Below are 22,274 nucleotides of genomic sequence, written 5' to 3'. Positions count from 1 at the left end.
CCCTCTGATGAGTCCTGAAAGAAGCCAGAAACTTCTACCTACTAGTGAAGCTAAATATTTGCTTTTCCAGCTTTCCACGCAGCTAGGGTGCAGTTACATGACCTCCACTCCAATAAAGAAACGTCCAGGATGGACTATAACTTAGGAAATAAATGCATAAAAAAGCAGCAAGTATATAGAATCCATTATGGCAAGAATGGAAGCAGATTCCATTGACAGTTGTGGTTTCTTCCTGTGACAAATTCCTTTTCTGCTAAATTAACCAGAGGTGGTTTCTGGTTTTTAGAACTAAGCTGCTTTTTTTTAAGAACTAAGAATTCTGGGGGCGCCTGGGTGGCGCAGTCGGTTAAGCATCCGACTTCGGCCAGGTCACGATCTCACGGTCCGTGAGTTCGAGCCCCGCGTCAGGCTCTGGGCTGATGGCTCAGAGCCTGGAGCCTGTTTCCGATTCTGTGTCTCCCTCTCTCTCTGCCCCTCCCCCGTTCATGCTGTCTCTCTCTGTCCCAAAAATAAATAAACGTTGAAAAAAAAATTAAAAAAAAAAAAAAAGAACTAAGAATTCTGACTGCTCCTGGTGATCCAGGGAGACGGCACAGCAAGTTTAAGGGCCCTAAGCTTGAGTGAAAAATGATAGCAGGATATGCAGTCACAGAAACAGAAATGGACCACATCATGTAAGGTGTTATAGGCACTACTAAGTACGGACTTCACTGAATTTACCAGGAAGTTGTTGGAATGTTTTCAACAGGAGAGTATTGTGATATGATTTATATGCATGCATATGTGTATATATATATATGGTCCATTGAGGCATTTTATTTGCACATATGTATTATATCCCTAGAAAAAAATCCCAGGATATTCCCTCCAGTGTGTTTCATCTTCCTTCTTCATGGTCCATGATGCCAGCTGAGGTTAGTACAATGAAAGCAAATTGGCTAGACAGGAGATTATTCTGCCATTTTTCTACATCTTTGAGTTGCCCATCAAATCTGGGGCTGATCACTCCACAGTTTAACCTGCCCATGAAGTTCCCAGCAATTTTCCCAGCTCTGTGATCATCAACGATTTCAAAATCGCCAGCGTAACCATGCCTCATCATCACAGCTATGACTTTGGAGCATGGCCTGATAAGAACCTGGTGTTTGCCTCTCTTTTTGGCATTGTTAATACTCTTGAGAGAATCTGCCAGCACATTTATGTGCATCATTACGGTGGCACAGAAAAGATGGCAGAAAAGAGCTGATTTACATTTTTTTAAAACTACTCCTGTTATTATATGGGTAGTACATAGAAGGAGGCAAGAATTGAGGCGGGAATACTACTTAGGAAATTATTGGAGGCAACAGCTGATGATGCCTTAGGCTAGGAAGATACCTGTGCAATTATTTACTTTTTATCTTTAACTAGGTTTAAATCTAGCATCTAATTTTGTGCTCTCTCCATTTGTTACCTGTTCAGTTTCTTTTCTCTGTCTTCCTTTGAACTGATTCTTTTTTTAACATTTTATCTATTTCTTCTACTGATTTGGAAGTTACAGCCTCTATTTTTGTTCTTGCAGTGGTTCCCTAAGAATTATACCATGCATTAAAAGTCTAGAGTTAACCAAAATCTTGCTTTAAAAGACCTAAGCAGGGGCACCTAAACGGCTCAGTCGGTTAAGAATTTGACTCTTGACTTCAGCTCAGATCATGCGGTTCCTGCACTTGAGCCCCACATCAGGCTCTCTGCTGTATGCTAGGAGCCTGCTTCTAATCCTCTGTCCCGCTTGCACTCTCTCAGTAATAAATAAACATTAAAGGGGCGCCTGGGTGGCTCAGTCAGTTGGGCGTCCAACTTCGGCTCAGGTCATGATCCTGCAGTCCGTGAGTTCAAGCCCTGCTTCGGGCTCTGTGCTGACAGCATAGAACCTGGAGCCTGCTGCCGAGTGTGTGACTTCCTCTCTCTCTCTCTGCCCCTCCCTCGCTCAAGATTTATCTCAAAAATAAATGTTAAAAACAAACTTTTAAAGAAATAAACATTAAAAAAATAAATAAAGACCTAAGCAAGCGTCAGTCAATGGCAATGTGTGGACCCTGTTTGGATTACAATTTGAAGAAACTAAATGTAAATTTTTAAAATCTTTTTTTTATGGAGCAGTAAAAATACTCGGTATGGTACCATGATGATGAACACATGTCATTATGCATTTGCCCAAATGCATAGAACATACATTAGTATGAATCATAATGTAAACTATGGACTTTGGGTGACGATGATGTGTCAGTGTAGGTTCATCAATTGTAACAAATGTACCACTCTGGTGGGGATACTGATAATGGGGGAGGTTATGCAATGTATGGAGGCAGATGGTGTATGGAAAATGCTTTCCCCTCAAGTTTGCTGTGAACCTAAAACTGACCTAAAAAAATTATTATGACCTAAAAAATTAAGTTGGTAAAAAAAAAAAATCATTTTGGATAAAGAAATACCTGAGAAAGTTTACAGTTGTTAGATGTTCAGTACTCCCCTTTTTTGTTCCATAAGATATTTCAATAAATGTGAATGTTGCATTAAAAAAAACAAAACCATCGGGGCACCTGGGTGGCGCAGTCGGTTAATTGTCCGACTTCAGCCAGGTCACGATCTCGCGGTCCGTGGGTTCGAGCCCCGCGTCAGGCTCTGGGCTGATGGCTCAGAGCCTGGAGCCTGTTTCCGATTCTGTGTCTCCCTCTCTCTCTGCCCCTCCCCCGTTCATGCTCTGTCTCTCTCTGTCTCAAAAATAAATAAACGTTGAAAAAAAAAATTTTTTTTAAATAAATAAATAAATAAACAAAACCATCAGCAGTTGTGGGGAGCCTGGGTGGCTTAGTCGGCTAAATGTCTGACTCTTGATTTAGCTCAGGTCATAATCATTGGGATCTGCACTGGGTGTGCAGCCTGCTTGAGATTCATACTCTCTCTCTCTCTCTCTCTCTCTCTCCCTCCCTCCCTCCCTCTACCCTCCCCCAACTCAAGCTCACTCTCTCTAAAAAAGAAAAGAAAAAACATCATTTTGGAGATGGAGGAAATGTTAACACTGCCTAAATACGTAATGATATTACGGAATTATGTTTATATTTTTCTAGATAATTGTATTATAGTTTAAGTTTATATATTTTTAGAGATAAAAACAATATATTTATAGATTAAATAATGTGATACTTGGGATCACTTTTAAAATAATGAGGGAGACAACCGGGTGGCTCAGTCAGTTAAGCGTCCAATTCTTGGTTTTTGCTCAGGGCATGGTCTCATGGTTTGTGGGTTTGAGCCCCACATTGGACTCCACACTGATGGTGAGGAGCCTGCTTGGGATTTCCTCTCTCTCTCTCCCCCCATCTGCTAGTGAGCTTGCTCTCTCAAAATAAAATAAAAAAATAAAATAAAATAAAATGAAATGAAATGAAATGAAATGAAATGAAATGAAATGAAATAAAATAAAATAAAATAAAATAAAATAAAATAAAATAAAATAAAATAAAATAAAACAAAGAGGAATATGTAAGAAACCATTTTAGTCTTGAGTTGATCATCATTGGTCAATGAATACATAAATACATGGGGGTTTCATTATACTCTCCTTTGCTTTTACATATTTAAAGTTTCCCATACAAAGGATATTTTTAAAACTGACCCTCCTTCTATATAATACAAAGACCTCAGAACCTAGAACCCTTTATTCCCCTTCTGCTATTGCCTTGTCTTTTAATCCATTAGACGTTCTGTTTTATGCAGTTAAGATTCATTTTTATTTTCCAAATATGTGTCACTTTACTTTTCAGTCCTTCATACATTTCTTTCCTGCCATGTGGTATCAATTTCATTCTGCCCAAGTATGTCCTATAGAACTGCACTACTATGATGCATATGGCTATTTAATTAAAACTTCAGGGGTGCCTGGGTGGCTCAGCAGGTTGAATCCGACTCTTGATTTCGGCTCAGGTCATGACCTGTGAGTTCAAGCCCCACATCAGGCTCTGCACTGAGTGTGTAGAGCCTGCTTGAGATTCTCTCTCCCTCTCTCTCCACCCTTCCCTTGCTCATGCTCTCTTTCAAAACAAACAAACAAACAAACAAACAAACACACACTTCAGTACCCTGGGGCACCTGGGTGGCTCCATCAGTTGAGCCTCCGACTTCAGCTCAGGTCATGATCTCACCGTTCATGAGCTCAAGCCCTCCATCGGGCTTGCGGCTGTCAGCGCAGAGCCGGATTTGGATCCTCTGTCCCCCTCTCTGCCTCCCCCCATTCACATTTCCTCTCTCTCTCTCAAAACAAACAAACAAACCAAACTTCAGTACCTCAATCACACTAGCCACATTTCAAGTGTTCAATGGCCCTATGTGGCTTAAGACTATAATATTGGAAAGCACAGATAAAGAGTATTTCCTGGGGCGCCTTAGTGGCTCAGTTGGTTAAGTGTCTGTCTTCAGCTCAGGTCATGATCTCACAGATCCTGAGTTTGAGCTCTGTGTCAGGCTCTATGCTGACAGCTCAGAGCCTGGAGCCTACTTCAGATTCTGTGTCTCCCTCTCTCTCTTCCCCTCCCCTACTTGCGCTCTGTCTCTGTCTCTCTCTCCTACTCTCTCAAAAATAAATTTACATTAAAAAATATTTTTAAGAGTTTGGCCACAAACTTACTAAGTTTAAGATGCTTTAGCTAGGTTATAAGTTTCTTGTGGATATAGACAAGGTTTTCTTTTAGTGCCATTTGCACCCATAAGTACTTTGTAACAGTGTTACATACATAGGTGGTATTCAACTAACCAAGGATTTCTCTCAGTACTGACTTGATTAAGAACCACTAATGCTTAATTTCTATATACTGGGATATTACCATCCTTTCACTCAACTGGACACATCAAAGTTATATGAGAAATACAGAACCCAGAAATGGACCCACAAATGTAATGGCCAACTAATCTTCAACAAAGCAGGAAAGAATATCCAATGGAAAAAAGACAGTCTCTTCAGAAAATGGTGCTGGGAAAACTGGACACCAACATGCAGAAGAATGAAACTGAACCACTTTCTTATACCACACACAAAAATAAATTCAAAATGGATGAAAGACCTATAAATATGAGACAGGAAACCATCAAATCCTACAGGAGAAAACAGGCAGCAACCTCTTTGACTTCAGCCACAGCAAGTTCTTACTAGACCTGTCTCTGGAGGCAAGGGAAATAAAAGCAAAAATGGAACTACTGGGACCTCAGCAAGATGAAAATCTTCTGCACAGCAAAGGAAACAATCAACAAAACTAAAAGGCAATGGATGGAATGGGAGAAGATATTTGCAGATAACATATTGGATAAAGAGTATCCAAAATTTATAAAAAAAACTCATCACACTCAAAATACAAAAAACAAATAATCCAGTGAAGAAATGGGCAGAAGACATGAATAAACATTTTTCCAAAGAAGACATCCAGAGGGCTAACAGACATGAAAAGATGCTCATCATCCAGGAAATACGAATCAAAACCACAACGAGATACCACCTCACACCTGTCAGAATGGCTACAATTAACAACTCAGGAAACAACAGATGTTGGTGAGGATGCAGAAAAAGAACTTATGCACTGTTGGTGGGAATGCAAACTTATGCAGCCACTCTGGAAAACAATATGGAGGTTCCTCAAAAAAATTAAAAATAGAAATACTCTACAACCCAACAACTGCACTACTAGGTATTTATGCAAAGGATACAAAAATGCTGATGTGCAGAGGCACATGCACCCCAATGTTTATAACATTGTCAACAATAGTCAAATTATTTAACTATCAACAATAGTCAAATTATTTAAAGAGCCCAAAGGTCCATTGACAGATGAATGGATAAAGAAGATGTGTGTGTTGCAAATGGCAAAATTTCATTCTTTTTGATTGCCAAGTAACATTCTAGTGTGTGTGTGTGTGTGTGTGTGTGTGTGTGTGTGTGTGTGTGTATGCGCGCGTGCATATACACACACTGGAATATTACTCAGCAATTGAAAAGAATGAAATCTTGGCATGTGCAACAACGTGGATGGAACTAGAGTGTATTATGCTATGTGAAATAAGTCAGAGAAAGACAAATATATGATTTCACTCATATGTGGAAGTTAAACAAAACATGAACATTGAGGAAAGAAAGGAAAAATAAGATAAAAACGGGGAGGCAAATCATAAGACTTTTAAATACAGAGAACAAACTGAGGGTTGCTGTGGGGGGTGGGGGGAGGTGGGGGGAAGGGCTAATGGGTGATGGTCATTAAGGAAGGCACTTGTTGGAATGAGCACTGGGTATTATATGTAAGTGATGAACCACTAAATTCTACCCCTGAAACCAATACTACACTATATGTTAACTTGGATTTAAATAAGTTTTTTAAAAAATGAGTAGATAGACGTGCCACTTATAGAGATGGTACTCTAGAATAGGATCCGCTTTAGGTGGAAAAATAAGAGTTAAGTTTTGGCTTGTAAGTCGTCCAGGTGAAAATGTCCAATGAGAACTTGGCTGTACAAAAAGAGGGGCGCCTGGGTGGCGCAGTCGGTTAAGCCGCCGACTTCAGCCAGGTCACGATCTCGCGGTCCGTGAGTTCGAGCCCCGCGTCGGGCTCTGGGCTGATGGCTCGGAGCCTGGAGCCTGTTTCCGATTCTGTGTCTCCCTCTCTCTCTGCCCCTCCCCCGTTCATGCTCTGTCTCTCTCTGTCCCAAAAATAAATAAAAAACGTTGAAAACAAAAAATTAAAAAAAAACAAAAAGAAAGGTCATCGGGGCACATGGGTGGCTCAGGTGATTGAACATCTGACTTCAGCTCAGGTCATGATCTTGTGGTTCATGAGTTCAAGCCCCACACTGGGCTCTGTGCTGACAGCTCAGAGCCTGGAGCCTGCTTAGGGTTCTGTGTCTCCCCGCCCTTGCCCTCTCTCTGCCCCTCCGCCACTTGCACTTGGTCTCTCTCAAAAATAAATGAACATTAATTTTTTTTTTTTTTAAGAGAGGTCAGGGCTATAAGTACACTTTTAGGACTCATCAGCATATAAAATGGCATTAAAAGCCAAAGGAGTGGATGAGATCTTTGAGGCTTAAGAGAAAAATGTATACTGAATTAATGTACAAAGAATTGGTTTATTTATAACTTCAAACTTACCATCTAGGAACATCTTACATCTATTCATGTATTCCTTTTACTCTATGAATAAAATTTTGTGCTGTGTGCTAAAAACAAAACAAACAAACAAACATATATGAGGTAAGAATCCATCCATGCCCAAACTGTAGCCCACCCCAATCCAGCATTTCTCAAATTGTGTTTCCTAAAGCTCCAGAGGACTGTGGTGCTGAGAAAGGCAAGGGGTTAAGAAGTAAGCATAGGTTGGAGGTGACAGAACAGTTTCACCCTCACTAAAGCAAAACCATCTCCAAGTGTTACAGGATTATATAGAGAACATTATTTGTTATTTTTAAAAGAAGATGTCTTTTCTTCAGATATACAACGGTTAAAATTTTAAATCTCAAGTAAGAATTACTTAGCAGCTCTATTGTACTGCTATTCCACACCAAAGTCCTTATTAACATAAACCTAGAGAAGATTTACTACATTCATCTGCAAGTCCCGGCATGTATGTGATCTACCTTTGCTCCCGTTTTATTTTTTTACTCTAGCCAAACAGAAATCAGGTAAAAGGTGTATGGATAAATTAGGGCCTCAAAATTAGATTCTGAAATATAACTCATTCAAATAAATTTTAAATACCAAATTACATAGCATGAACTTGTTTTAGGCAGTACCCAGAATGTTGTGACTCCTTTTCTCCATTAAGGTTAAACTTCCTTGTCTTACATAATATACATTTACTCCCAAGCATGCTATATAAAAAATAACTTTCATGCTCTACTATAAACTTGTCTAAACCAGTTTTAATATTGTTTTAAATATTACAGTATAATCTCAGGTACCCTAAAGATCACATCCTTATACAAAGCTATGTTTATGTCTTTGAATTTCTGATACCAAAAGATGTGATTAAATCAGAACCATGCCAATAAATTAAGTTCCTAATTCCCATAGAAGCTTTGTATTTATCAGATCTACATTCCCTATTTCTCTATCTACATTCTATCTGTGCATCCCAGTGTCCCTATTTAACTGTAAAATTATGAAGTCATTACAAAGCTGTTCTCCATAAAACCTAAAACAGAAATGTAATCTAAGGATAAAAAATATTTATTGATGATTACTTAATATTCATGTTTAAAATAAGCTCAAGTTCCTTATCTAAAGCACATAAATTACACACACAAATACATACACAAACACTAAACTAAGAAGTAGTAAGGATTCATCTGCATATTAAGTCCAGAACTTCCCATGCACAGGCCAAACCCTAATCTTCCTCCTATACTCCCTGATGTTGCTATGACCTTTTTTACCTCCCTGAATTAGAAATGTGAGAGCTACCCTTAACTTCCTCCTTCCCTCATGTCTCTACATACAATTGGTCATCAAAGACTATAGGGTCTACTTCACATCTCTTTTTCTCTTAATTTCTTTTTTCTCAAATAGGCAACAGTTTTATATAGCTCAAAAATCCAAACACAGAAATGTATGCATTGAAAGTCTCAATGGAAGCACTTACACTATTACCCTTCCCCACAGCCACAAATAATCACCTTTACCAGTTTCATGAGTATCGTTCCACTATTTCTATTATTACCAAATGGTAGCATTACTACATACACTGTTCTCCACTGGCTTTTTTACTTAACACATCCAGGAGATCTTTTCCCATTAGTCCATAGACAGCTTCCTCATTTTTTGTACAGCTGCTTAGTATGCCGTTGTATGGATAGGTCTTAGTTTATTATGGCTGGACACTATCACTATTACAAACAACACTGCAACTAAGAACTGTGTAAATATATCACTTCATTTCATATAACTGTAGGATAAATTCCCTGAAGTAGGATTGAGACAAAAGTAAATACAACTGTAATGTTGATACACATTGTGAAATTACCTTCACGTCATTTATAAATTAGTCCTCTTCTCTCCACTGTTTTGCCACTGCATTCTCATGCCTACTTTAAAAAAATTTTTTTAACCTTTATTCATTTTTGAGAGACAGAGTATGAGCAGGAGATAGGCAGGGAGAGAGGGAGACACAGAATCTGAAGCAGGCTCCAGGCTCTAAGCTGTCAGCACAGAGCCTGATGTGGGGCTCCAACCAACAAACTGTGAGATCATGACCTAAGCCGAAGTCAGAGGCTTATCGGACTAAGCCACGCAGGTGCCCCTCTCATGCCTATGTTAATCAAGTACCCCTTTAACTGGTTTCCTTCCATCCCAACTATTGTCAATCCTATTGTCAACTGATCATCATTATTTTAATGATTTTTTAAATATACACTATAATTAATATTCTAATTTTTAAGTTCCAAAGATTACTGAAAAACTCCCTTCAATCGTCCCTCCTTATCTCTACTGTCCAAACCCAATCCTCTATCCATCACCCAAGAGTTAAGCACTTTACTACCAGTTCAGGATTTACCTTACCAGACCATATTCTTCACATTTACACGCATATATACCTACCTGCCCCTCCAAAATACAGCACTGCTCTGGTTTTTTTCCTTATGTATATATTTAATAACATAGTATATATACTGTTCTACAACTTATTGCTCAGTATATGCCGTGTTCATTTCTTCAAATGACATTTTATTCCATAGTATGAATATACCAATTACTTGGTTATTTTACTATTACGACCAGTTTTATTTTTCCAGATTTTTTATCATTATAAACTGCTGCAATGAACAAACTTGTATATGCCTCCTTATGCACATATAATAGTGTTCCTCTAGTGCAGACAACAGGCAATAGACTTGTTGGGAATACCATTTTAAATTAATAGATACTAACAAATTGCCCACATCAATTTACATCCCCAAACCAACTTATATTCCCAACAGTTTATATAATATTTATTATTTCCTCACAATATAGTCAATTTTAATATTAGTAAGCTTTTAAAATTTTGCCTAACTTTAATATGTAGCTCTCATATTACTAATGAGATTGCATAACTTACCAAATATTTATTGGCTACTTACATCTTCTCGTCTGAAACTGCCAGTTTGTATTCCTTGTTTTTCTATGTCACTGTTTCTTTGTAGGAGTGCATTATATATATACTTCTTGTTTATTATATACATTACAAATATTCTTCCCAGTTTATTTGAAATTTCTGTATTTTGGACATTGTCATAAAGTGTTAAACTGGGGTTTGGCTAAATTTATCAAAATATCTTCCTAAAACATACAGTCATGTATTCCAATCACCTATCAAATACAGATTTTAATTACATGTATATTTAACTTGAAGTGAAAAATAAATAGTTGGCCACCTACCATTCCACTTCATAAAGCCCAGAATTACCCTGAAATGGGAATCTCCCATCTCCTCAGTGGGTCTCTGTTCTCAAATGCTTCTTATAGAGTCAATTTAACATTGCAATGGGTGAAAATTTAATATATAAAAAACTTTATTTGGTACAACATAGCCCATAAATGTAGGCCAACTTCCAATAGGGCACAATGAGGAAATAGCAATATATTTCATCACTTGGGGAAAAACTGGCTGTATTGGACTTACTGAGAGATGGTATCTCTACTTCCCATGTAGCAACTTCCTACAAAGCATTTCAGACTTTTCTGGATCTGGCCCGTGCATCACTGTGGCTTCATCAACTCACCACTTCCTACTTGCATTTATACTCCAATAATACAGTTACCTATAATTACCCCTACATACTATTCTGTCTTATGACATCATTCTTTTATATGTTATTTTACCTAAGTCTCCTTACCCCAAATTACCTCACCATGTATTCATATTCTTTCTTCAAAACTCAGTTCAGACATTACCTCCTCCAACAAGCTCCTGTTGCCCTTCTCAGCAAAAATAATTAATCATTTCTCTATTTTCTCATTGTGCCCTGAACCTACTTCCATAAATATATGGATTCCACTCTATTACAAGGATTTGTTTACAAGCTCTCCTCTCCTGCAAGCCTTAGGAAGTCAGGAAGCGTTTATCTCATTCTTATGTGTATTTTAGTATTCAGCAGTTTCTAGTATCCCACTCAATAGCTATTTGCCAAATTAAACAAGTCCTCTCTATTCAGCAGTACAACAAACACTAAAAACACATACACAAAATAATTGAAACCATGTTCTTTAACTGAAGATATTTCATAACCTGGAAGGATATGTGGATTATAATAAGAGTGGTTGTGATTCTTTTTCTTAAGTGGGCTTATACCGTAGATCACTGTTTTCCAAGCTGTAGGTCACGACCCTTTAGCAGACTGTGAAATCATTTAGCAGGTTAAAGTCAACATTTTTAAAAGTATCACCATATAGCAAATATAGTAAAAGCCATGTTTCATGAAATTGTTGTTCCAGTCATAAATATGCACACAGAACACACACATATAATATGTACGCAAAATACATTTATTTATGTATTGATTATTGATGCAAAATACATTTTTTACTGTGGATCACAATAAAAAAATAATTGGAAAGCAACTTCCATAGTCGCTATACAGGTTCAGAGAAGCTTTAAATCAACAAACAAAGTGATGTAGTCGAGGAAGGCCTCTTCAATGAAAGACATTTGTTTGGAGCAGTCTAGCTCCCCACTACCTCTCTAATCTATCACTCCTCCTTATTCATTCTGCTCTAGGCACACAAGTCTTCTTCATCATTCAAACAAGCCAAACATGTTCCCACCTCAGGGTCTTGCACACGTTGCTTCTTCTGCCCAGAAAGCTCTTCACTTCTATAACTGCATGGTTTACTCCCTCGTCCTAGGACACCCAAAGAGATCTTTCCCTGACCACCTAAAATAGCAACCACCTTCTACCATTCTCACCCCTTATCCAGTTTTATTCCTTTTCATTCCACTCACTACCACCTGATAATTTATTTACTGTGCTTTTCCTCCCCTCTCATCCTGAATGTCAGCTCCAAGAAAACAGAGACTCTGTCTTCTGTTTTCATTACCATACCACCAAAGATTAGGACAGGGCCCAGCTAAAAGCAAACATGTCAATAGGCTGTGACAAGACTATCAAGGAAAAGGAAAAGGAAGAACATGCAGAACTGTGCCTGAGCATGGTAAACTACAGAGGAAACAAGGTTGAAGTAAGGTTGAAGATGCACAACGTGAAAGGTTTGAAAGCCAGAAAGCAGAGTTTGGACTTTATCCTGCAGACAATTGGAAGTCATTCAATGTTTTGAGCAAACAGTGATCCATTCAAACATTTATTCAGCACAAGTTCAATTCACTTTGCTTGGCACAATGCAGAGTGCAAAGGCCAATAGCACATGCTCTCTCCTCCACTGTTTAGGTTTAATAGCAGTGGGTTCAAAAAAGTTTTAGGAAAATTATTCTGGCAGCCGTATGTAGGATGGATTGGACGAAGAGACTCTAAAGCTAGAAAGGGAAATAATAGGCAAAGCAGAGCCTCAGGACAAAGTGAGATCCAGTAAAGAGTAATCTAAAGAATTGTGCTGACTAATGGGTATAAATAATAAATTAGAAACATGTATTATAAACAACTTTAAGATTTAAGTATGATGATGATAAAGCTTACAAAGAAAAACTGAGCAATTTCCATCACTTTTAGATTTATTATTACCCAACCACTGCACTTAACAATCAAAGTGATCCAAGACGAAAAGTTGTGTGGAAGCAAGATTCCTAGAAAAGCAAAAAGAATTCACTTCCATCCAGTTCACAAAATAAGATGAAAGAATAGACTCATCATGGTGACAATGAAAAAAAAATGTGCAAGCTTGTACTCTATTTTTTTTTTTTTTTTTTTTTGAGAGACTGAAAGAGGGCAAAAGCAGGGATGGGGTGGGAGGGGAGGCAGGGAAGAGAGAAAGACCCTTAAGCAGGCTCCAGGCTCAGTAGAGCCCAATGCGGGGTCTCGTTCCCACAACCCTAGGATCATGACCTGAGCTGAAATCAAGAGTCAGACACTAACCAAATGAACCACCCAGGCGCCCCTCTATTCACTTTTTCAATTAAGTAGAAATCAAATCAATGGTATCTTTTGAAAAAGAGAAAGAAGACATATGAGAAAACAGAAAAATGTGAGATTAATAAAACAATGGCCAAGTAACAAAGGCCCACTGGGAATTGTTCAGCATAAATTCAGTGGCCAAGAAATCGTCATTACCCACCTTCCCCCATAAATATGCTGTGACTGTGAAGAAAAACAGAGGAGATAGTGGAAAGATTTAACAGGTAAATATGAAAGTGACTGGTGTTAAGTTCAGGCTATATCTAATGCATACAGGAATAAACTAAGACAGAGAAATTGAGAGTCTGTATGAAAGGAATGGCTGAAGACACAGGTGGAACAATCACAGGGGCAAAATGTAAGACTTCACACAAGCCAGGATATAAGGGAAATTTTTCAGATCATTCACTTAAACACCATACCATCTGCTATGGTCTGAATGCCTGTATGTCTCTCCCTCGCCCCCAAATTTATATGCCAAAGTGATGCTATTAGGGAGGTGAAATGTTTGGGAGGTGATTAGGTCATGAGGAAGGATCGTGAGTAAAGTTTACATCCTTCTAAAAAAAAAGCACCCAGAGAGCTCCCTTGCTCCTTCCAGCACATGAGAATACAATGGACAAGTCTGCAACTGGAAAAGGGTCCTCCCCAGACCTCAACCATGCTAGCACCTTGATCTTGGACCTCCCAGTCTTCAGAACTGTGAGAAATAAAGTTCTGTTGTTTATAAGCTACCAAGTCTGTGTTTATTATAGCAGCTCAGACTAAGGCACAGTTTAAATTTTTTCCCTCTGTTTAGATACATGGTAAGTGTTGTAGACACAGAAGAGTACAGGAATCAAAAAGACTGGACATCCAATTTTATGAGAGGAAATGACCTAATTCCAGTGTACAGTTCTACAATTAATAATATTATGACTTAGGGTAAATATCCATCTAGTTTCCACATCTGCAGAATGGAAGGGCATATTAAAAGAAAAGTACCATAGGGGCCTCTACTCACCTCCTTTAAAAGAATTACTACTGTAGTAAACCAAGTTACAACAATCACACTCCTGGGTATTTGCCCAAAGAAAACAAAAACACTAATTCAAAGGAATACATGCACCCCTATGTTTATAGCAGCATTATTTACAATAGCCAAAGTATGGAAGCAGCCCAAGTGTCCACTGATTGATGAAATGGATAAAGACGTGATGTGATATATATATATATATATATATATATACACACACACACACACACATAAATATATATATACACATATATATGCAAAATATACATATATGCAAATATATATATGCGTGATGAAATATTATTCAGCCATAAGAAAGAATGAAATCTTGCCATTTGCAACAACATATGGCTAGAGAGTATAATGCTAAGCAAAATCAGTCAGAGAAAGACAAATGCCATATGATTTCACTCACATGTGGAATTTAAGAAACAAAACAAGGGGGAAAAATGAGAGTCAAAGCAAGAAACAGACTCTTAATTATAGAGAACTATCTGATGGTTAACGCGGGGGGGGGGGGAGGTGATGGGTAAAATAGGTGATGGAGATTAAAGAGTACACTTGATGTAATGAACATAGGGTGATGTATGTTACTATTAAATTACTATATTGTACATCTGAAACTAATATAACACTGTATGTTAACTGGAATCAAATAGCAAAATAAATAAAATAGAAAAATAAATAAATTAATGTCTTATCCCTCAAGTATAAAACAGAAAAAAGGTAACTGGGTTAGAGGTTAGTCTCTTCTAGAAAAGATTCTACACAATGTAATAGAATCAACGATATTGGTGGAGGTTTAGCATATTTTATCATCAAAGGAAATAAAAGTGAACATTTTGTTTTCTTTTTGTTTAATTTTTAAACTACCATGGATTATAAAGCTATATAATAACATGAAAAGGTGTATGTTTTAATATTAAAATAGGACTCAAAACTGAATAAATATTCTACGGGTTCCTTAACTGCAATTCCAAAATACAAAAACTCTTTTGATGGTAAAACCTTACCTGAACTGACATGAAGCTATTTATAGCCTTTACCCCATTTGGTAAAAATGTTCATACATCTCGCTACAGAAATAGTAATATGTTTGAAGAGGACTGGACTCTGTTGAAAGATTATATTATTACCTTGCCTATATCCAAAAAACTCTTTTAATTCCCAAACCTATTAGACCCCAAGGGTTTTAGTGGGCTATGATCCTATAATACTAATGGCTAACATTTGCTGAGCTATTAAATGTGTCAGACACTGTTCTGATCACTTTATATGCAGTAAATCATTTAATCCTACCAACCACCATGACATATGTATTATAATTATCCCTGCTTTACAAAGTGGCAAACTGAGGCACAAAGAGATTAAGTAAATTGTCTGAAGTCACAAAGCTAGAGAGTGACTAAACTGGGATGAGTACATTTAAAATATTACACGTAAGAGGGAGAAAATACAAAATAGAGAACTGATTATGATAGAATGGGAGGATTCAGTGATTGTTTTCTCTATTCAATTAATGTATTACTATTAGAATAGTAAATAATCAAACTTAAAAAAATACAAGACTTCATTAACCTACAAAGTCCCATTTATGTGCAATTCCTAAGTCAAATTGCATAAACTGCACAGTATAAAACCCAAGCTCCTCAGTTTATGCTAATAATCTTCAATTTTTTATTGAAATACAACATTTTAATATGTTTTTCACTACAAGAAATACACAAAAACATATATTCATTTTAGTAATCAGAAAACCTGAATAAACAAAAAGAAAATAATCACTTTTAAAACTACACTCAGAAAAAATCAATTACAATTTGGCACATACCCTTCCAGATGTCAATACAATTTTTCCTTGAACAATGCAGGGCTTAGGGGCACACATACAACCCCCCCCCATACACACACACAGCTGAAAATCTTGAGTATAACTTTTCTCTCCCCAGAAACTATTAATAGCCTACTACTGACATGAAGCATAATTATGGATAACATAAACAGTCAATATACGTATTTTGTATATGTTATATACTGTATTCTTACAGTAAAGCAAGCTATAGGAAAGAAAATATTAAGAAAATCATGAGAAAACAGTACAGTACTGTACAACACAAACAAAAACCTGTGTATAAGTGGACCCAAGTAGTTCAAAGCCCTATTGTTCAAGGATCAAGTGTATTATTTGTTTTTTAACCAAAATGGAATTGCTTTTAAACTACTTTTTCACTTAACATATGTCAAGACATCTCTTCATGACTTTACCTTCTTCTAACATCATATTTTAATAGCTAGGCAGTACCCCACTGTGAATATGTACCCTAACAATCACTGTTAAACATTCAGGTTGTGTACAATTTTACAGTACAGTGATCAAGAGTTACTGACTCTAGGGCGCCTGGGTGGCGCAGTCGGTTAAGCGTCCGACTTCAGCCAGGTCACGATCTCGCGGTCCGTGAGTTCGAGCCCCGCGTCGGGCTCTGGGTTGATGGCTCAGAGCCTGGAGCCTGTTTCCGATTCTGTGTCTCCCTCTCTCTCTGCCCCTCCCCCATTCATGCTCTGTCTCTCTCTGTCCCAAAAATAAATAAACGTTGAAGAAAAAAAAAAAAAAAAGAAAACATTTTAAAAAAAAGAGTTACTGACTCTGGAATCAAACTGCTTGGATCCAAGTCCTGGCTCTACAACATACTAACTCTGCTCCTTTAGACAAGCTACCTCACCTCTCTATGCCTGTTTTCTCTTCTGAAAAATGAAGGTATTTTCTACTTCATATAATTAATGTGGGACAGGGGGGGGTCAAATGTTAATACACAGCTTTTACTATCAACAGTGCTGCAATTAGTATGCTCAGAGCTAAATCTTTGCACACACCCTTATTCTTATTACATCAAGAAAAATTCCCTTAAATGAAAATTCCCATGTCAGAAGGTATGACCATTCTTAAGGCTTTGAGTCTGCCAAATTACAGCTGGGTTTAAAGCCCTCATCAAATAGCTCTCTCACTTAATACTCATTTCTCTTCATCCAAGAAGGTGAAAACTGTGATCCAGTTAACAGCTGTTTCACTCAATTAGTTTTCGCTCTTCTACTTCTGTACCGCAAACCTAGACCTGTATCATAAAAACTCAAAACTTTGTAGGAAACTTTAGGACGCCTAGCCCAAATCCTCATTCAGCATATTAATTCCTCCACCCTAGAATCCCTAACTGAACATCATCAGTGAAAGCAGAAAGCCTACCACCCAAACCAACCCATTATATTTTTACTGTTTCATGGAAATTTCTCTTGAAAGAATGTTGAAACCTGCCTCCTCCTACTACTCACTGATCCTAGTTCTTTCTACGCAGATCAAATCTGATCTTTCTGTGTGATAGACCTTTAAGTATTTACAGATAACTATCATTTCTTAGATGAGCTTCTTTCTCTTCTTTGAGCCAAACAGGGCATTTTTCAGCCTTTTCTCCTTTCCTCATGTCCATTTCCTCCATGATCAAGGTCCTCTGGATATGCTGTATAGCTCACTGGTTTATAAACTTGAGTGTCTACCACCTGGGGAACTTGAAAAAAATACAGTGGCCCAGGTCCTAGCCTACTTAAGCTTGGGCTTCCATGTTTCTGCTCTCCAGGTGATTGTAATATGAAGTCTGAGAACCGATGCAAGGGCCACGCGTATTGTGACAGTATTCTACCTGAAAAACCGACACAATATCCCAGCTATAATACAACCAATACAAGTAAAGCAGAGATAACACCTGCTCTTTCTACATTGTTCTACCAACTCCAAAATGACATTTACTTTAAAAAATATTATACCATAGTGTTGACTCACGGTAAACATACAGTTAAAATGATCTGACTCTTTTCCACATTCTCTATTTGTGCACTAGCACCTTGGGCTCTAACTGCCAGCCTTTCCAATTATTCCCATTAAAAGATTAAGAGAATCAGGACAAAGAGTTTTAGACTCCTATTTCTAAATGTATCAATGACTGCATATGGATTCACCTTCAGTGGAGAAATCATTTCATGCTTTAGCCTCTACACTTCCATCATGGACATACTTAAGTCTAAATTCAAGTATACTAGCCCATCAACAACTGAACTGACAGCTGATTGCGACAACACATCTACTCTGTGCAAAACACTGTTATGAACAAGGTGGGAAAACATACAGGCCTTAATACTAGTACACAGACCTTCTGGAGAGCATGATGGAATAACACCTTCAAAAAAGTTAAGTCTAATACCAAGATAGACACGTTAATGCTATAGAAATTAATGACTACTAGTTGGAAAGCTCTGGGGCCAAAGAAATACTAGAAAACTAAGTTACCCTGAACTTTAATGTTTCATTTCCTTTTTTTTTTTTTTTTTTTTTTAATATTTACAAGACAGAGAGGAGATGGACCATCAGTGAATTCATCCACACTTAGGCTACTTTCAAAGGGACACTGCACCCTCAAAAATACACACTCAAAATAAATTCATGATTCAAAATTTCATATGAGTTCTGAATTCGTGATTTGTTTGCCTTACCTGTCCCTAACTTATGAGGTACTCAAGAGGAGGAAGAAAAAAAAAAAAAGGCCATTCTACAGATGAGGCCCATTATAAATACATCTTAGAGATGCTGGGTGAGGGGGAGATCCCATCTGATATTTATTTTCATTTGCATGGCAAACATCAAAAATATACCTGGCATTTTCAAACAATTATGTCAGGAATGACCAGATGCTTCCTGTTGATGGAACAGTAGAGAACTACAGCCTGACAGAATCAAACTAGAGTTCACAGAAACAACTGGAAATGAATTTAGCTTCATTTCAAAACCATTAAACCAAAGTATGGCCTTACATTTTCACACATTTACAGCATAACTGGACCCCAACCTAAAATACCCAGATTGACAGAAAGAGACAGAGAACTCAAACTCTAAGTTAGGAGACTTAACTCTAAATATATGTATCTACATTACAAAAGTATTGTTTGACCAAATGTTTCACTGCAGGATTCCTTTTAAACGGAGAGGTCCTGCAGTGCTTTGACAGTGTCCCTTCTTCAAATATTACATTTACACACAAGTTTTCACAGGTACATCTAATATGGAATTCATATTTTACTTCCATAGATTAAGATGTGGAACTAAAAATTAAGGTCACTTAAAATATTTTCCTGAGTCTCCAGGATATGTACATTAAGCAAACTTTACTCTTGATACTGTTTATATATCTAAATACCAAATTAAAAAACTTAGAACCCAAGACAAAAGTATAGGAATCAATCTTCCTAACCATATTTTTAAAACGTGTCTTGTTTAATATACTCATTTGACATGTATGGTGCCAGGATAAAAATGACAAATTTATCAGTTAAAAAAAAAAAGTCATAAGCATACAGTGGGGTTCTGGGAGTTTTCAGAAGTTACATGGTGTGATACCACAACAGACTGAATGCAGATTTAAAAATCTAGCTGTCTTGTATTAAAGCAGACATTTAAAAGACTTGCAGAAATGCAAAACAATGTCAACTCTTGCCAATATGTGACTTGTGTTAACATGTAATGGAATTTTATTGCTGTTATTTTGGGGGAAATACTTAAAAAGACAGAATTTTTAAAACGCATAAAGCCATCTTTAATTTCCTTAAATTCAAAGTCTGACCCTGAAAGTGGAAGTGTCAAGGCTGACGTTATGGGTCACTGCGAACACATTTAAACCAAGCTGGGTGGGTCTACAAGTGAAATAAAGTATCTGCAAAAAGAATTTTCGACTACTAACATCTGCATAATAAATTACAGCGCATCTTTAATTCTGGAATGGAAAATTACTTTACAAGGATTATTTACGGACTACATCAAAAACATTTTCCAGATAAAAACTATACTTCAGGGGGGAAAAAAATGTACTTCAGAAAGTAACTTGCCTGAATCCAGACAGCAAATCGGTCTTCGCAGAGAGTACTTAAAATATTTCCACATTACCAAGCCCCCTTCAAAAGTACTGTGGTCGCTACCCGTCCTTTGAGCAGACGTCTGCTCGCCACAGTCCAATCAGGTTTAAAACAAGAGTATGTGTACAGAAAACAAGCTTAAAGTGGGGAAACACACACAAAGCAGGCCTCTATAATTCCTTCGGTTTCAGTTTTCACGATGCACCCCTGAGGCTACGCACGCTGATTCAACACGGCAGCACAGCTTCAACGAAGCACACTAAATACACACTGATTTTCACTGTGTCCAGGCAGAAATGACCTGGCAAAATTCTCAACTTCTTTTCCGAAGCAGTGCACCCGCCCGGCGGCCAAGTCCCAAGAGCAGAAGTCTCGAGCATCCAGAACCGCGGGCTTTGTCCCCTCCAGGGACTTGAGTCCCCGAGGTCGTGGCAGTAGCCGCGATCGTCCCCGCGCGGGCTGGGCCCGGCCCTCTGGTTAACCCTGTCCGGGCCGGCCGCTCCCGCGGCGGCCCGAGCGCCTCCCGGTCCCGCAGGCCCCGCAGCACACCGCGCCCCGGACCGGCCGCCCCCGCCGCCCCTTCTTCGCTCCGGGTAGGCTGGCGGGGCCGCCAGGCCGCCGAGACAAAGAGGCCGGCAGTTCCCGGGGCGGCGGGCGCCGAGGCCCGGCCGGGCCGCGCTAGCCTGCCTCCCTTCCTCTGCCGCCAACCGCCCGCCTCCCGGCGCCCGCAGAGCCCCCGCCGCCCCGGCTCGACCCCATCCCCGCCCCGGGGCCGCCGGCCGGGATCCGGCCGGCTGTGAGGCCGCGGCGCGCCGGGGCCGAGGAGGGGGCGGCGGCCGCCACCATGTCTGCCCGCCCCTCCCAGAAGCGGGGTGCCCAGCGGACAAAGCGCGGCTGCGGCGCGGGCGGAGCGGGCGTCCAGGCCGACCCCGCCGACCCCCGCGGAATAAGCGGGGCCAGGAGCCCCGGAAACCCGGCGCCTTAATGCAATAAACAGGAAATCGCGGGGATGATCTGGGTTCCGGGGGAAGTGGAATTATTTTTTACCAGCGAAGAGATCAACTTCCACATCCGGTGGTAACAGGGCCCTACACAGACCCGCACTGACCTGGAAAAGCTTCGGGAGCGGCGACGGGGGAGCAGCAGGAGGTGGTGCGGGGACCCGAGGCGCCTCGTACCCGGCCGGGCTGACGCGGCCCCGCTACACACAAAGCGCTTCAGCTGCACAGGGCGCTATTTTCCGAAAATGCCGCGTCTGGTCGGCGCCCAAAATCCCCACCGAAAAGTCCCCCGTGCTGCGCGCGGAGGGACACATGGTGTGCGAGTGAGTCAAAGCTCCCAGCATCCCTCCCGGACTCGGCCCTTGTCAAGCCCTCGCCTGCGCCTTTCCGCCCCTGCCTTCGGTCGCAGATCGCTCCCCCACTCACTCCCTGACCCCATTCTAGCAGGAGGAAAGGGACGACAGATCTGATTTTTCTTTTTAACGGTCGAGAGGGAAATATGCCATTTGTGGAGCTTGAGCCACACAAAGAAAGCGGCGGAATGATCCGCTCTCGGCGACCGCAAGTCCCGGCTCGCCCGGCGCCTGCGCGGCACGGGGGTGGGAGCTGCGGCCGGCCATGTGCGCGGTGGAGGAGCCCGGCTGGTGGCCGAGTCTTCCCGCCTCTTTCTGCGGGGGCTGGCGGTTGGGATACTAAAGTGCGTGTTCCTACCTTCTTTTCTCTCTGACAAGACCGCCGAGACGGGGAATCCCCACTCCGAGGTTAACCAGAGTCGCCTAGCAGAGTCCTGGGAGACGGAAGAGCAGCCAGCAGGCTAGGATTTAACTTAAAGTGGCCCTAGATTCAACTAGCCAGATTGGGACAGGAGTAGCGGTTGAGGTACAAGAGGAGGAACGAAGGATGGTCCTTCTCCACTTCCATAAACTGAGCAGTCAGGTTCATGACGAAGACGTACTTATTTCTATAGCCTTTTTTTGTTTGTTTAACATACCGGTGGTGTCACAGGCGTCTCGTACTTAAGCGACCCTAAAATAATTGCTTGCTAATTTTCTTTGGATTACTGTCACCTCGGAGGTAGAGGTCTGTGTTTCCGTGGCTGGAATGTCAAGATTTTTGTTGTGTTGTATTTTATTAAGAAAGTAGCAAAAGTTTATTTGGAGGTGGTAATTTACAAAGTAAAAGTCTTTGGAAGTTAA

At 39.6% G+C, this 22,274-nt stretch overlaps 2 protein-coding genes across 3 annotated transcripts in view; both read right to left on the bottom strand.

Moving 5' to 3' along the window:
• The window catches only part of GABPB1 (GA binding protein transcription factor subunit beta 1), a 70,258-nt gene extending 48,645 nt beyond the window's left edge, over window positions 1-21,613 (bottom strand). Inside the window, exon 1 of one of the 2 annotated variants that reach the window (XM_003987146.6) lies at window positions 21,186-21,613. The gene's annotated coding sequence lies outside the window, so the exon portion shown is untranslated. Of the gene's footprint in view, window positions 1-20,050; window positions 20,255-21,185 lie in introns of those variants that run through there. The other variant, XM_045059330.1, reaches the window with a different exon arrangement.
• On the bottom strand, window positions 451-1,756 carry LOC109500674 (40S ribosomal protein S15a-like). The gene has a single exon (XM_045059331.1). The coding sequence runs from the start codon at window positions 1,208-1,210 to the stop codon at window positions 878-880; it is 333 nt and encodes a 110-aa protein (XP_044915266.1). The 5' UTR covers window positions 1,211-1,756; the 3' UTR covers window positions 451-877.
• Window positions 21,614-22,274: the final 661 nt, after the last annotated feature.

Source organism: Felis catus, chromosome B3 (assembly GCF_018350175.1).
Source record: "Felis catus isolate Fca126 chromosome B3, F.catus_Fca126_mat1.0, whole genome shotgun sequence".
NCBI classification, from domain to species: domain Eukaryota; kingdom Metazoa; phylum Chordata; class Mammalia; order Carnivora; family Felidae; genus Felis; species Felis catus.
This window is presented reverse-complemented; position numbering and strand designations above follow the sequence as displayed.